A 13,377-nucleotide genomic window follows, 5' to 3' on the forward strand; every position below is an offset into this window, starting at 1 on the left:
AAATTGAGAGATAAATATTATTACCTATATAAAATACTTTTTAGCAACAACAACAAATGTCATTAATATCATTGCCAACATATAAGTGACAGAATTTCCAGTTGTAATTATAAATTCTTTAGAATACGATAAATTGAGAATATAGTTATTTTTTTATTAGCTGAATTCTTTAACGTTGTTCATGGAACTGTTTTTCTGATTTTAGTAGCCTTATAGCAGATTGAAATTCATTTTACAGTCACGTCATTTGAAACATTTTTTTGTATCTAGTAATTTGTATGAAGTATGAAAATAAGAAATGATCATTGACAGACATATTTATTCTTTAGAATATGATAATTCAAGAAAATAATATATTTTTAAGTATATCTTTGTTGCTCATATTAAAGACTCTAATTGAATTTTTACAAATTGTTAGTTCTTTATTTTTTAAATAGCTTTCTTCAGAGTTTTGTGCGATCATAACATACTATAATCCTATAATCTGCTTACAGTCACGTTTTGAACCAGATGTGCATTCAGTTATTTATATTAAAAATATGTAATAAGCAAACGACATAAATATCATTGGCTGAATTATTTATTATTTTGAATGTAAGTCGAGGATAGTATATGCGGAAAAACAAGAAGCTTTTAACTATATTTTTATCCTGCAATATAAAGTCGAATACTGAATTCTTAAACATTGCTAATTTTTTTTCAATAACCTTCTTCAGTTTCTAAAGAACTCTTTAGATACGTAATATACATTTATTTTCAATCATGTCCTTTAAAACATTCTTAGTTCCTAGTAATTTATATTGAAAAAAAATAAATTTTTTTTTCTATACCAGTTGATAGAAACTGGTGAAAACCTGCATAATTTAACTCTACGTCTTGACTAGTATAGTGTTAAGTTCGTGACATTTCCAAATTATTATCAAGGAAGTTCCACAGTTTTCCCCTACTGCCAAATAAACTTAAACTTCATCCGATATATGTTCGTTTACCCCTCCCCTCGCCGTTTACAACTTACCAAAGAACATAATATACATATAAAAAACTCATTAGTAATAACAACAAATGAAGTTAATATCATTTATAAAAAGTAAGTGATAGAATTTTTCCCTATAATTATTGAATCTTTAGAATACGATTAGTCGAGGAAAAAATAGAGTTGTTTTTTACTATCTAAATACTTAAACTTTATTAATTCAAAAAAAGCTTTGTCTGAATTTTACTGATTTTGAGTTTTAATAGACTTTTTTTTACAGTCATGCGTTCTTTGTAACATTTTTATACCTATAAATTTACGTTAAGAAATAAATAAAAAAAATGGCAACTGACGGAATAATTTATTTTTTAGAAAATGACAAGTCGTGGAAATCATGAAACAAATTTTTTAACTACTACTATAACTTTGATGCACAAATTAAATATGGTTACTGAATTCTGTAACGTCGTTTGTAATTTTTAATTTTTTTAAAAAAAAAACTTTCTTCAATTTTTAGTGAGATTATAACAAACTAAAATTTTGTTTACAGTCTCTTTTTGAAATGTTTTTGTAACCAGCTGCTTCTATTAAAAATATATGTAACAAATGACATTAGGATCATTGACAGAGTAATTTATTCATTAGAGTACTACAAATCGAAGAAAATACTCGAAGAAAAAAGTTCTGGTCGAATTACCGTATTGTATGGTATAGCATTTCTTTCAGAAAAGAACCATAAATCTGGTTAAGTAAAGCAAAATAAAGATATTCAAATAATTTATTTGGTAATTTTTCCTTTCATCTGGTAACGAGTTACCAAAAATTCCGGTATTCAAAATTATAGTTCTTATAATAGACTATTTTAACATTTAGACATTTAGTAAAAATATGCAATAGACATTAGACATGTAATAAAAATATATAAGTCTATAATAGACATTTAGTAAAAAATGAAGTAAATTTAACCGAATAAGGAGATCTCTGTCCATGCTCTAAGGTATCAAGTTAAAATTACCAAATTTTACCACATTTATCATATTTTGTCACCTGTTATAAAACCATATTTTGTTTTTAATTTTACTAAACGCGTTACCAAAGCTTCGGTAAGAATTACCAAGTCTTTCGTTGTTCCCATTGAGCCAGAAACACAGTAAATTTTACCATATTTTGGTAGTTTTGACTGAACTTTTTTTCTCAGTGCATGAGAAAAAACTATAGGTTTTATTTTATATGCGTTTCACCCCTGAAATATAAAGAAGGATACCGAATTTTTAATTAGTAAATTTTTAAAAAACATTTTTTTCTAATTATAAGCAGCTTCTTTGATACGTATGATACATTTGTTTACAATCATATCCTTTGAAAAATCTTTCTTAACCTTTTACATTAAAAAATAAAATTCAATAATTCTATACCAGTTGATAGAAACTGGCCTAAAACTGCTTAATTTAACTCTACAGCTTAATACAGTGATAAGTTCAGGACACTTCCAAATTTTTATCAAAGAAGTTATAGATTATGGTAATTTTACTAGAATTTTTTTTCTCCGTGTGTTTCCGTTTAGGACGAAACATAATATCAATTAATCAAGTTTAAGAATTATGATTATATGGTTTAATTTGTTACCATATTAAAGCTGTATCGAATTCAAACAATATAATCGAACCATAATACTCTGCAAGATTTCTAAAACTTAAATAATGAGTTAAAATTAAACTATGTCATGCCTTTTATTTCTACAATAATAAAGATGGTCATTGATTTCTTAAGGATTGATAATTTTTTTAATCACCTTTCTTCAAATTATAAAGAGTTTTTTAGATACGCAGCATACATTTCTTTACAATCATGTCCTTTGAAAAATCTTTTGTTCCTTTTAATTTATATTAAAAAATAGAATTTTTTTCTATACAAATTGATAGAAACTGACATTAACTCTACAGCTTGACTAATGTAGTGTTAAGTTAGTGACACTTCCAAATTATTAACAAGGAAGTTACAGAATATGGTAATTTTATTATAATTTTTTATCTCCGTATGTTTCCGTTTAAATCGAATCATCTTTTCCCCAATGCCCACCTGGGGAATGACCTTTCGTCATACAGGCATCTGAAGGGCAGATTTGTTGGCCACTCTTTCAGGTGCACCTTATTAGGTGGGCCACAGTAAAGACAGATAGTACAGAGAAGTGAAAGAACATCCGTGCCTTGATCGGGATGCGAGCTCAAAACCTTTCTGATGCAAGATCAATTTCCTGACCCCAACACAGGCCATCATAATATCGATTAATCAAGTTTAAGAATTACGATTATATAGTTCCATTTATTACCATATTAAAGTTGTAGCAAATTCAAATAATAAAATCGAACAATAAAGCAGTACAAGCTTTCTAAAATTTAAACAAGGAGTTAAAATTGAACTGTGTCTTGCATTTTAGTCTTGCAATATAAAGACGGATACTGAATTCTTAAACATTGCTATTTTTTTAAAAAATAACCTTACAAACGTAACGCACTTTTGTTTACAACCATGTTCCATGAAAAGTTTTTTGTACCTTTTAATTTATGTGAAAAAAATAGAATTTTTTTTTCTATACTAGTTGATAGAAACTGGCATAAAGCTGCTTAAATTAACTCTACAGCTTGACTAATGTAGTGTTAAGTTCGTGACACTTCCAAATTATTATCAAGGAAGTTCTTTAGTTCCCCCTACTGCCAAATAAACTTCATCTTGAATATGTTCGTTTTAAACCCCCCGCCGTTCGCAACTTTACAAGGAAAAACAGAAAAGACGCTAAATCCTATAATTCTTTTTAAATGCCATATTTTTTAACAGGTGAGAAACTTTAAATGTAAGGAAAATAACTTTTTTTTGTTGTTTATGTGCGTGAGAAAAGGACGTTATTATTTCTTACCTAATCTGAAATTTCCGATTTAAGTTAACATATTTATGAGCTTTCGACTTTGGCATATTAAAGAAGATTTATAAAGCTTTTTTTGTCATGGATTATAATTTAAGTTTCACACGATAGCTTGAATTCATAAGTTATGTTACGTAATTTGAAATAAATTTTAACAGTAATCCAGAGCTTAAATACTTCTGAAGAATAGGATATACTTGTAAACGGTAGCGCAGAATGGTGATAATTCATTTTCAAACTTTTGTTTCATTTATTGATGATTTATTAAGCCATGAAATAATTATAAGAAAAAAGAAATTCACGTTTTATATGAGTATTGCTTTTAATATCCGTTATTACTAGTCATTATTTTTAAATAGTAGCGCAATGAGAATAGTTTATTTTGAAGCTTTTATTTCATTTATGTAAGCGTTATTAATTACAAAAACAATCATAGAAAATATAAGTTTACATTTTACATTAGTATGTCTTGAACTTGTCTCTATTCTTGTTCATTATTCTGAAATTCCCAATTTAAGTTCTTTTATTTATAAACTTAGACTTTGGCATATTAAAGAGGATTTGCAAAGTGTGTTTGTCATGAAATAAAATTTAAGTTTCATACGATAACTTGAATTCATATGTAATGTTATGTTGTTTGAAATAAATTTTAGCAATAATCCAGAGCCTAAATATTTCAAAAAAATTTTATATATCTTTATCTGGTTGCGTATAATGGTGATTATCCATTTTCAGACTTTTGCTTCATTATTGATGATTTATTAAGCCATGAAATACTTATATGAAAAAGAAATTATAATTAGTAGCGCAATGATAATAGCTTATTTTGAAGCTTTCATTTCATTTATGGATGCGTTATTAATCAGTAAAGAAATAATAGGAAATATAAATTTACGTTTGGTATTAGTATGTAATGAATTAGTCTCTATTCTTGTTTATTATTCTGAAAATTCCAATTTTAGTTAATACATTTATGAACTTCAACTTGGGCAAATTGAAGAGGGTTTGTACAGCTTTTTTGTCATGAATTATAAATTCATTAATTGATGATTTATTAATCAATGTAATAATTGTATGAAGAAATAATTCATGTTTTATATGCTTACTGCTTTAAAGATTCGTTATTAGTATTCATTATTTTTAAACATTAGCGTAATAATAATAGCATATCTTGAAGCTTTTGTTTGATTTATGAATGTGTTTAATCAAAAGAACAATCATATGATGCATAAATTTACGTTTGATATTAGTATGCCTTGAATTAGTTGCTATTCTTATTCATTATTCTGAATTTGTTTCATTATTTTGTATTAATTTAGGTCAAAATAAGTGAATAATATTATATTAAGCATTTTAATAATTTATGGTTGGTTATGAAATACAGCTTGAAATACCGGTGACTTTTTCTGCTTAAAAGAAAAATCTCTCAAACATGGTTCACTTTCAAACAATAATTTTTCAAATTTGGACCTATTTTCAGTTATTTAGAACTAAGAGAAAAAGTTTATCTTCCTTGAAATTTCAAAAATTTTTAAAATCAATTATTGATAAAATTTTGAATATGAATGAAAAAACAAATTCTAGTTACTTTTTTTGGATTTTTTGTTTTAGTGCAAATATAATTCAAATAATCCAACAGATTTTTATAGTAACTATTAGATTGTTTTTTTATAATTAAAAAAGTTATCAAAACTTATTTTTGATGGTGCTTATAGAGTCAGAAAAGAAATTCTTTTAAGGGAACCGGTGTCCTATCTGCGTCAAAGGGTTAATCAATAAAGTTATCATAAAAATTTACTTTTGATATTAGCACGCCTTACATTAGTCGCTATTATTTATTATTCTTAAGTAATTGTTCTACGGTAATAATTAATTTGAATGTTTTTTATTTCATTTATAAATGAGTTATTAATCATTGAATTATTGATGAAGAAATTTATCATTGTATGAAGAAATTTAAGTTTGATATAATTTCGCAATCACATGATGCCGTCAATTCACCTAATTTTTTTAAATGAAGGGGAATCAAGGGGAAAATAATTCTGGTGAAATAACCATACCGTATGATAATGATATTTCTGATAAAAAAGTAACATAATTTTGGTGATAAAACCCAAAATTGACGGCATTTAAACCATTCATCGTGTAACTTATCCATTCATATGGTTACGGTTTATCGGAAATTCTGGTTTTCAGAACTATAGTCCCTATTACCACACATTTAGTAAAAAATACGAAACTGAAAAATAAATTTAACCGAATAAATGGTTTTTACGCTAGGTTTTAAGGTATCATGATGAGATTAATACAGTCACCTAATTTTATCTCTTATTATAAAACCATATTTTATTGTTAATTTTACCAAAGCACGTAGGTAGAAATAACCAAGCTATTTGGCGTTCCTATAGAGGGAAATATACGGTAAATTTCACCATGTCCTAGATGTTCTGACAATATTTTTTTTCACTGCAGAATTCATTATTTTCAGTCGTATGTTTAGGAACAAAATTTTCAGGATGTCTTCTTTTAAACTTAACTTCAAATTCTTTAATTTATTCATTGTCGAATAGTTTTTCTTAGTAAAAGCATGTATATTTTAATCTAATATATCTTATAAAATCCATCTAGTATAATCTTGTATAATCTATCTTATATAATCTATCTATTATAATCTTATATAATATATCTATATTAATCTTATAAGTATATTTCAATCCAATATAAAAATTAGGAATAATAAAATTTATTTAATAACACAAAATTTGATTAAAATAATAGAATTTGCTTTTGACGACTGCAATAAGTTTTTTTTTAAAAAATAAGATTTTTTAGATAAATCTGTGGTTTTGAACAGGTAGTATATTATAGTTCAGTTATATTTTTTTAGGTATAAAAAAAGAACCTGCGTAAAAAAAAGTTATTGGTTTTCGAATTATTTTAGGAATATTGATTATGTTCAAGTTTTACATTTTTAATGAGTTACAAAAATACTAAAAGTAAGTTAATTTGTGCTAAAAGCTGAAGCAAATTATTTCTATGTAATGCAAATTTAACTGTAATTATGTCGCAATGCGAACACTTTTTGCAAGACATATGTTGTTATAAATTTAAATACTGTCATGATTTAAATAATGTCATAAATTTAAAAAAATTTCTCATTTAATATATATATATACATATATATATATATATATATATATATATATATATATATATATATATATATATATATATATATATATATATATATATATATATATATATATATATATATATATATATATATATATATATATATATATATATATATATATATATATATATATATATATATATATATATATATATATATATATATATATATATATATATATGTTACAGCATGAAAAATAATGAAGATTATTGAAAAGAGAAGAGGAAAAATAATTAAAATAAAAAATAAATGTTAAAAAGCCGGAAAACAAAATAATGAAAAGATATAATCTCATATAATCTCTTCATCAGCTCAAACGATTATATGCGCAAAAACAAGTGCTTTCTAATATTGTATCAATGTAGCCAAAGCAAAATATACCAGTGTGAGGAGTACTATAAAAGTTTGAAAGATATATATATAATATATATTATTTTTATATATATATATATATTCTAACAGTGTACCCATAAAGTTTTTCTTTATAATTCTAATAAACTCCATATCGTGAATAAAAATATATTCATTAACTTTGTATAGATATATTTTAAATATGAAATCATATATTCTTTAAGTATAGATACCTTATACTATGCAGTACATTGTATCATCATCTTTAAAAGAAGCCGTATAACGTGTAATGAATAGCTTAATCAAACTTTGAAGATATTTGATGAACCTGATGATTTCCTTGCATATCGAGGGTTTCTATAATGTTATAATGTTTCTCTGAGAATGTAAATTACTTCATAGACCATGTAATATACTCCAAGTTAAATCTTGTCCAGGAATGTTACAAATCAAAGTGTTTCAGAAATGAAATGCTCTTTACTGGAGTTTGTAGTTAATTTATAGTTCAAATTGTATTTCAGTTTTTGTGATAATAAATACCTTAAGATTTTTTTAACGATTATTTTATCGTTATTTTTCCTTAATTTTACCTCGTAGTGCACTGAGAAAAAAAGTTTGGCCAAAACTACTAGAATATAATAAAATGTACCTTTTTGTATGGGAAACCATAAATTTCGTTAATATTTACCGAAGTAATGATTTGGGCAAAATTAACCAAAAAATATGGTTTTATAATCTGTGTTGAAATTATGTTATGTACGATTGGATAAATTAGACGATATATTATACAAATGTAGAATATTTATTATATCAGGTATTATATTAGTATATTGTAATTATTAGACCAAATTATTGGACATACTGTTATATTTTAATAATTACGTGTTTTTCATGCTTGTATATGCAATACATTTATATTTAAACATACATGTAATAGGTTTTTATTTAGGAGATTTTTTATATGCTTCCTATTTGCATTTATTTTTAACGTATTGTATTACAATGTTAACCAATTAATACACGAAAATAAACAGGTGCAAAACTGTTTCAGCCGTGTAAAAACAAAAATGATGTATAATATCACGTGATAATTAAGATTTTACATAGAATCTTATAGTGCGTTTAATAATTTGACCAGGAACTGTAAGTATAGAAACATAAATATAAAACAAACAGTTTTTTTAAAGTAAAAAAAACGAAGAAATATATTTAGAATACTAGTTTACTTTCAAATTATAATTTATTGACATTAATAAAATTTAATGTTTTATACTTTGTTTCAAGTTTTTTCCTTTCAAATCTATGCAAATCAAATTCACTATTGGTGGTCTTTCTTTTTACAATAACCCTTTTAAACATAAATAATTTAACGGTATTTAGCACACGCCATTTTAAAATAATAAAACAATTTGATTTCCTACAGATTTGTAAGTGTAAATATTATACACTCGAAAGATCTCGCATAGATTAAAAAAAACCAGTTGTACTTTTTTTAGACGTTATCAGAAAACTAAGTTACGTTTTGCTGGATATGATGAAAAGTTTTTTTACTGACTTCAAGTTGCTAAGTTCAGTAGTCACTCAGTAATCACGAGCTATTAACTTGATTTTTTTTCTAAATAAATGCCTGAAGATTATATAATATAATCTTAATCAAGATCTTTAATCCGTAAACGATAAAATGTTTTGATTTCTTCCTCATATAAAAAACACGTAAATAACAAAAAGGCAAACACATAAATAACGATATAATGATACATTGTAATCATTAGTTTTTAGTAATGTCATCAGTTACTGAAATTTATTTTCTCGAAAATACTTTTTTTTTATAAAAAAAGAATACTGTGATCAAAACGTATCTGGAATGTTTCATTTAAAATTCATCTATGCAAGATATCGTCTGCAAATATTTATCGAACGTTGGGTCAGTTCCTTGACTTCAAGTTTTTGGAGCTCGATTCAAGATGTTCTAATATTATCGTTTGAAAACAACAACAAAAGTTCAGTTTTAATGTAAAAAGAAGAGTTGAGACATTCTATCCTTCTTTTTCGTTATAAGCAAACGATTTTCTATTGAATTAAAATGCTTTGAAAACAACTTTTCATTTCAAAACAAAATATTTTCTAATGCTGCACTGGTTGTATTTTTTATTGTCATTTGTTCATCAAAATGAAAATTCGCATAAAATAGAAATTGAGAATTTGATTGGTGCATTTTAAGCAGAACGACCAAACCAGATTCAGTAAGAATGTTCCTTAAGTTTCTAAAAATTGTGGATCCTATTATTCTTTAAGATTTTTGCTTTTTTTGTTGTAATTTGTTTTTCTGATAGAATTATTTAAAATATAACTGGAAAAATTATTATTAAATAAAAAATAATGACGTTGCTTGAAAACTATGAGCTGATCGTTTGGAATGTATTTTGTATTTTGGAATGTAAATTTGGAGAGAGCTCAAAAGCTCCGCGTCGTTAAACTCCCCCATTTTTACGACGTTTGCAAACAGTCAAAAATTATGTAATTTTATCGTCTGAATAATTATTTAATTTTACCGTCTGATTAGTTTTTAATAAGAGAATTTTTATTCCCTTAATTTTCCGAAATGGCAAATGCCAATGAGTCAAAAACATGCATTAAGTTTTGCTTTGAAAAAGCTTTAAAAGGTGACTGATTATATGTAATAAAAATATTTGATTAGTGTAAAAATTTCAAGCATAATAGAGATTCCGTGGAAGACACTGAGCAATTTTCTAGATCATCCACCTTCAATTAATGAGCGACGTATGGATTAAGTTATAAAATTGATACTCGTTTGACAGTTAGAAACATTTTTCAACAAATTTCTATATCATTTGATTCCTGTCAAGCAACTTTAAAAGAATATTTAAGGTTTTCAGACGTCGCTTCTAATACTCTAAGAAGGTATATACCAGTTTATGTTGTTTTATATATAATTCTTACATATCTAATGTATGGTTAAATAAAAATGTGTAAAATACTGCATTTTATAAGGAAATTAAATAATAAATCCCATGTTTGAACTATATATGTTTAGACATATGGACATATTGGCCTTATTAATGCTTGTAATTCGAACAAATTTAGGAATTCCATGTGATTTAGGGATACTTATAAACTTGCTAATATTTCCTTCTTATTTTCATCTACTTTTTGGTGAGTAAAATTGTCTATATAAGCTCCATTTAATACTTAAAGATTTTCAATAAAAGCAAAATTATTTAGATGCTGTTAGTTAATTAATAGATGCTGTTAGTGCATCTATTATAAAAAAGTTAATCCCTTTTTTCGTAATAGTTGTTAATAAGAGTATATGAAGAAAAAACAATTCCGATAAAATGATCGTACTGTATCGTAATATCACTTCTGGTTAAAAAAAATCATAATTCTGGTAATAAGAACTAAAATATACGGTATTTAAATTATTCATTTGCTAATTTTTCTGTGTATATGGTTACGGTAGAACGGAAATTCTATTTTTTCAAAATTATAGTTCTTATTACCACACATTTAGTAAAAAATACAAAACTGAAAAATAAGTATAATAAACATTTTTTATGCCATGCTTCAAGCTATCACGTTAATATTACCTTGTCTTACTACTTATACCAAAGTTTATCATACATTATAAAACCATATTTTATTGTTAATTTTACCAAATTCATTACTAAAGTGCTTCATCACCAAACTTCAAAAAGCTCAGTAATTACTGAGCTTTTTTAAAATTCCCATAGAGCCAGATACACGGCGAATTTTACCATATTCTGGTAGTTTTTACCACGCGTTCTCCGTTTTCCGTTTTCTTGAAAATAAATCTACTAATGAGAAGGAATATAATTTTTTTTTTGAAATGCTCTCTAAATATGATATTTACAAGAAGAAAAAAAACACAATAATTATGGAACTTTTTCGTTTCAATAAAAGACTAAATTTAGAAAACTAATTAAACATTTGAAAGTGTTGATGATTGAGCAATTTAGTTTAACAGCTGTTCTACTCGTTTATTTTGATTCACGTTTTTTAAAGTTATATATGATTTACTAAAATAAAATTGGTTGATAATTATTCAAAATGATTAAGACACCTTACAATTGGAGACTTATTGATTAACTATATCTCTTTCCAGGCTATTAGGAATGCCAGCCGCTTACCAAACCAGTTTAGAATTGAAACCAACTACTTATCAAAATTATTGCAGAAAATTGCAATATTTAGGAGACAGACAACGTGAACTTTGTGGATTGAATCCAAATATTTTACAAACTGTTGGTCGAGGAGCAAAAATGGGTATTGATGAATGTCAGCACCAATTTAGAATGAGTAGATGGAACTGTACAACGTTTAGCAACACTAGTACAGTATTTGGAGGAGTCATGGATGTCCGTGAGTAATATTTTATTTTATTATTTCGAATTTAGATACAGCATATTCATCATATTAGGACATTATTTTAATTACTTCAACAGTACCAATTAATACCTATGAATCTATAAAACTGAACATACAGATATTGTATGAAAATAATATTCAATGATGCAAAGAATGAAATCATCTTGTTAAAATTGTTGGTAAAGTCTCAGCAATACTAATTGATTCAAGCATACCAAACATTCAATTTAATGATGCATAGAGGAAGAGGCCTTTTGTTTTATTTATTGGTAAAGCTTTAGCGAAATAGATTCAAGCATACTTTACAAACAGATATTGTTAAATGATGTTTAAATGATTAAATCATGTATAGAATAAAAAGTGTTCTTGTTTTAGTTGTTGGTAAAGCCTTAGCTAAAATAAATAGATCCAAGCGTACCAAACATATAGATATTGCATAAAATGATATTCAATGATACATAGACTAAAAAGGCATCTTGTTTCAATCACTGGTAAAGCCTTAACTAAACAAAATACACCCAGTAATATTCGGTTAATTAGAGTGTATGTTACAGTAATAATGCAGTATGTTACAGAAATATTCGTTTAATTAGAGTGATTCAGTGATTTTGCGGTAATTATTACTGTAAAAATTATGGCATATCAGATTTTTGTTCCGTAATATATATACCGGTCAGAATGGATTTTACGGTAAAAAGTACCGGCCTCTGAATGCCGGTACTTTTTATTATAATTTCATTCGGAATTTTTCACAGTGTAGATGCAAATGTTCTAAATCTACCTATTTTCCAATGTTTGCCATATGAGCTAGCTTTTCTTCCTTTATGAATGTTACTGGGGATTTATTACATACCTTGCCATTGTACTCATAATTGCCAACTTGTACGGTTGTTGGAAAAAATATTACAAAGTGGTAGTGAAATATTAATTAAAATAGGATGACGCTTCTGAACATTAAGCTACCTCCCCAAAACTTAGAGGCATAAGTACCCTAACTAATAAATCCCATAAACGTATGTTTAAATTAATGATTTTTCGTGGTGGTTAAAAATAATTTTTTAAACCTTGAAAATCAAAGTTATTACATAAAAACATAAACATTGCTACCACAAAGAAAAATTTTCCTCATCAACCATAGAAGTTGACAGCTACGCCTCATCAACTATATTGGCCGAATTAGACATTAAATCAAATCTACATTTTATGTATAGTGAGTCAAAAAGAAAAAAAAAGAAAACAGACCACTCTGAATAACCTTTGATTTAATGATCGGATCTGCACGTTCTAGAACTAAATCTTAATGCTTCGAGCTGGTGACCTCGAATATGCTAATTAAGTAGTGCAGACGATATTTTAAGTTACGAAATCATACACAAAAACGCACCTTTTCTGAATAACCATTCCTTTCTTCGACGGATTTGGATTTCTGATCGCCAATATACTCATAATTGCCAATAACCCATATTACAGGGGGTAGCAGCAATCTGGGAAATATGGTCCGAATAGTTTGGTTAGGAGAGCGGTCCAAAGTTC

General features: G+C 26.2%; 1 protein-coding gene across 1 annotated transcript in view; it reads left to right on the forward strand.

The window, feature by feature from the left end:
* The window catches only part of LOC107445649 (protein Wnt-5a), a 139,129-nt gene that overhangs the window by 21,215 nt on the left and 104,537 nt on the right, over positions 1 to 13,377 (forward strand). Inside the window, exon 2 of the mRNA XM_087156200.1 lies at positions 11,582 to 11,838. Coding sequence (XP_087012326.1) covers positions 11,582 to 11,838 — 257 coding nt within the window. The remainder of the gene's footprint in view (positions 1 to 11,581; positions 11,839 to 13,377) is intronic.

The sequence above is a fragment of the Parasteatoda tepidariorum genome, chromosome 12, assembly GCF_982258835.1.
Source record: "Parasteatoda tepidariorum strain Cologne lab strain chromosome 12, Ptep-v5.0, whole genome shotgun sequence".
Taxonomy (NCBI): Eukaryota; Metazoa; Arthropoda; class Arachnida; order Araneae; family Theridiidae; genus Parasteatoda; species Parasteatoda tepidariorum.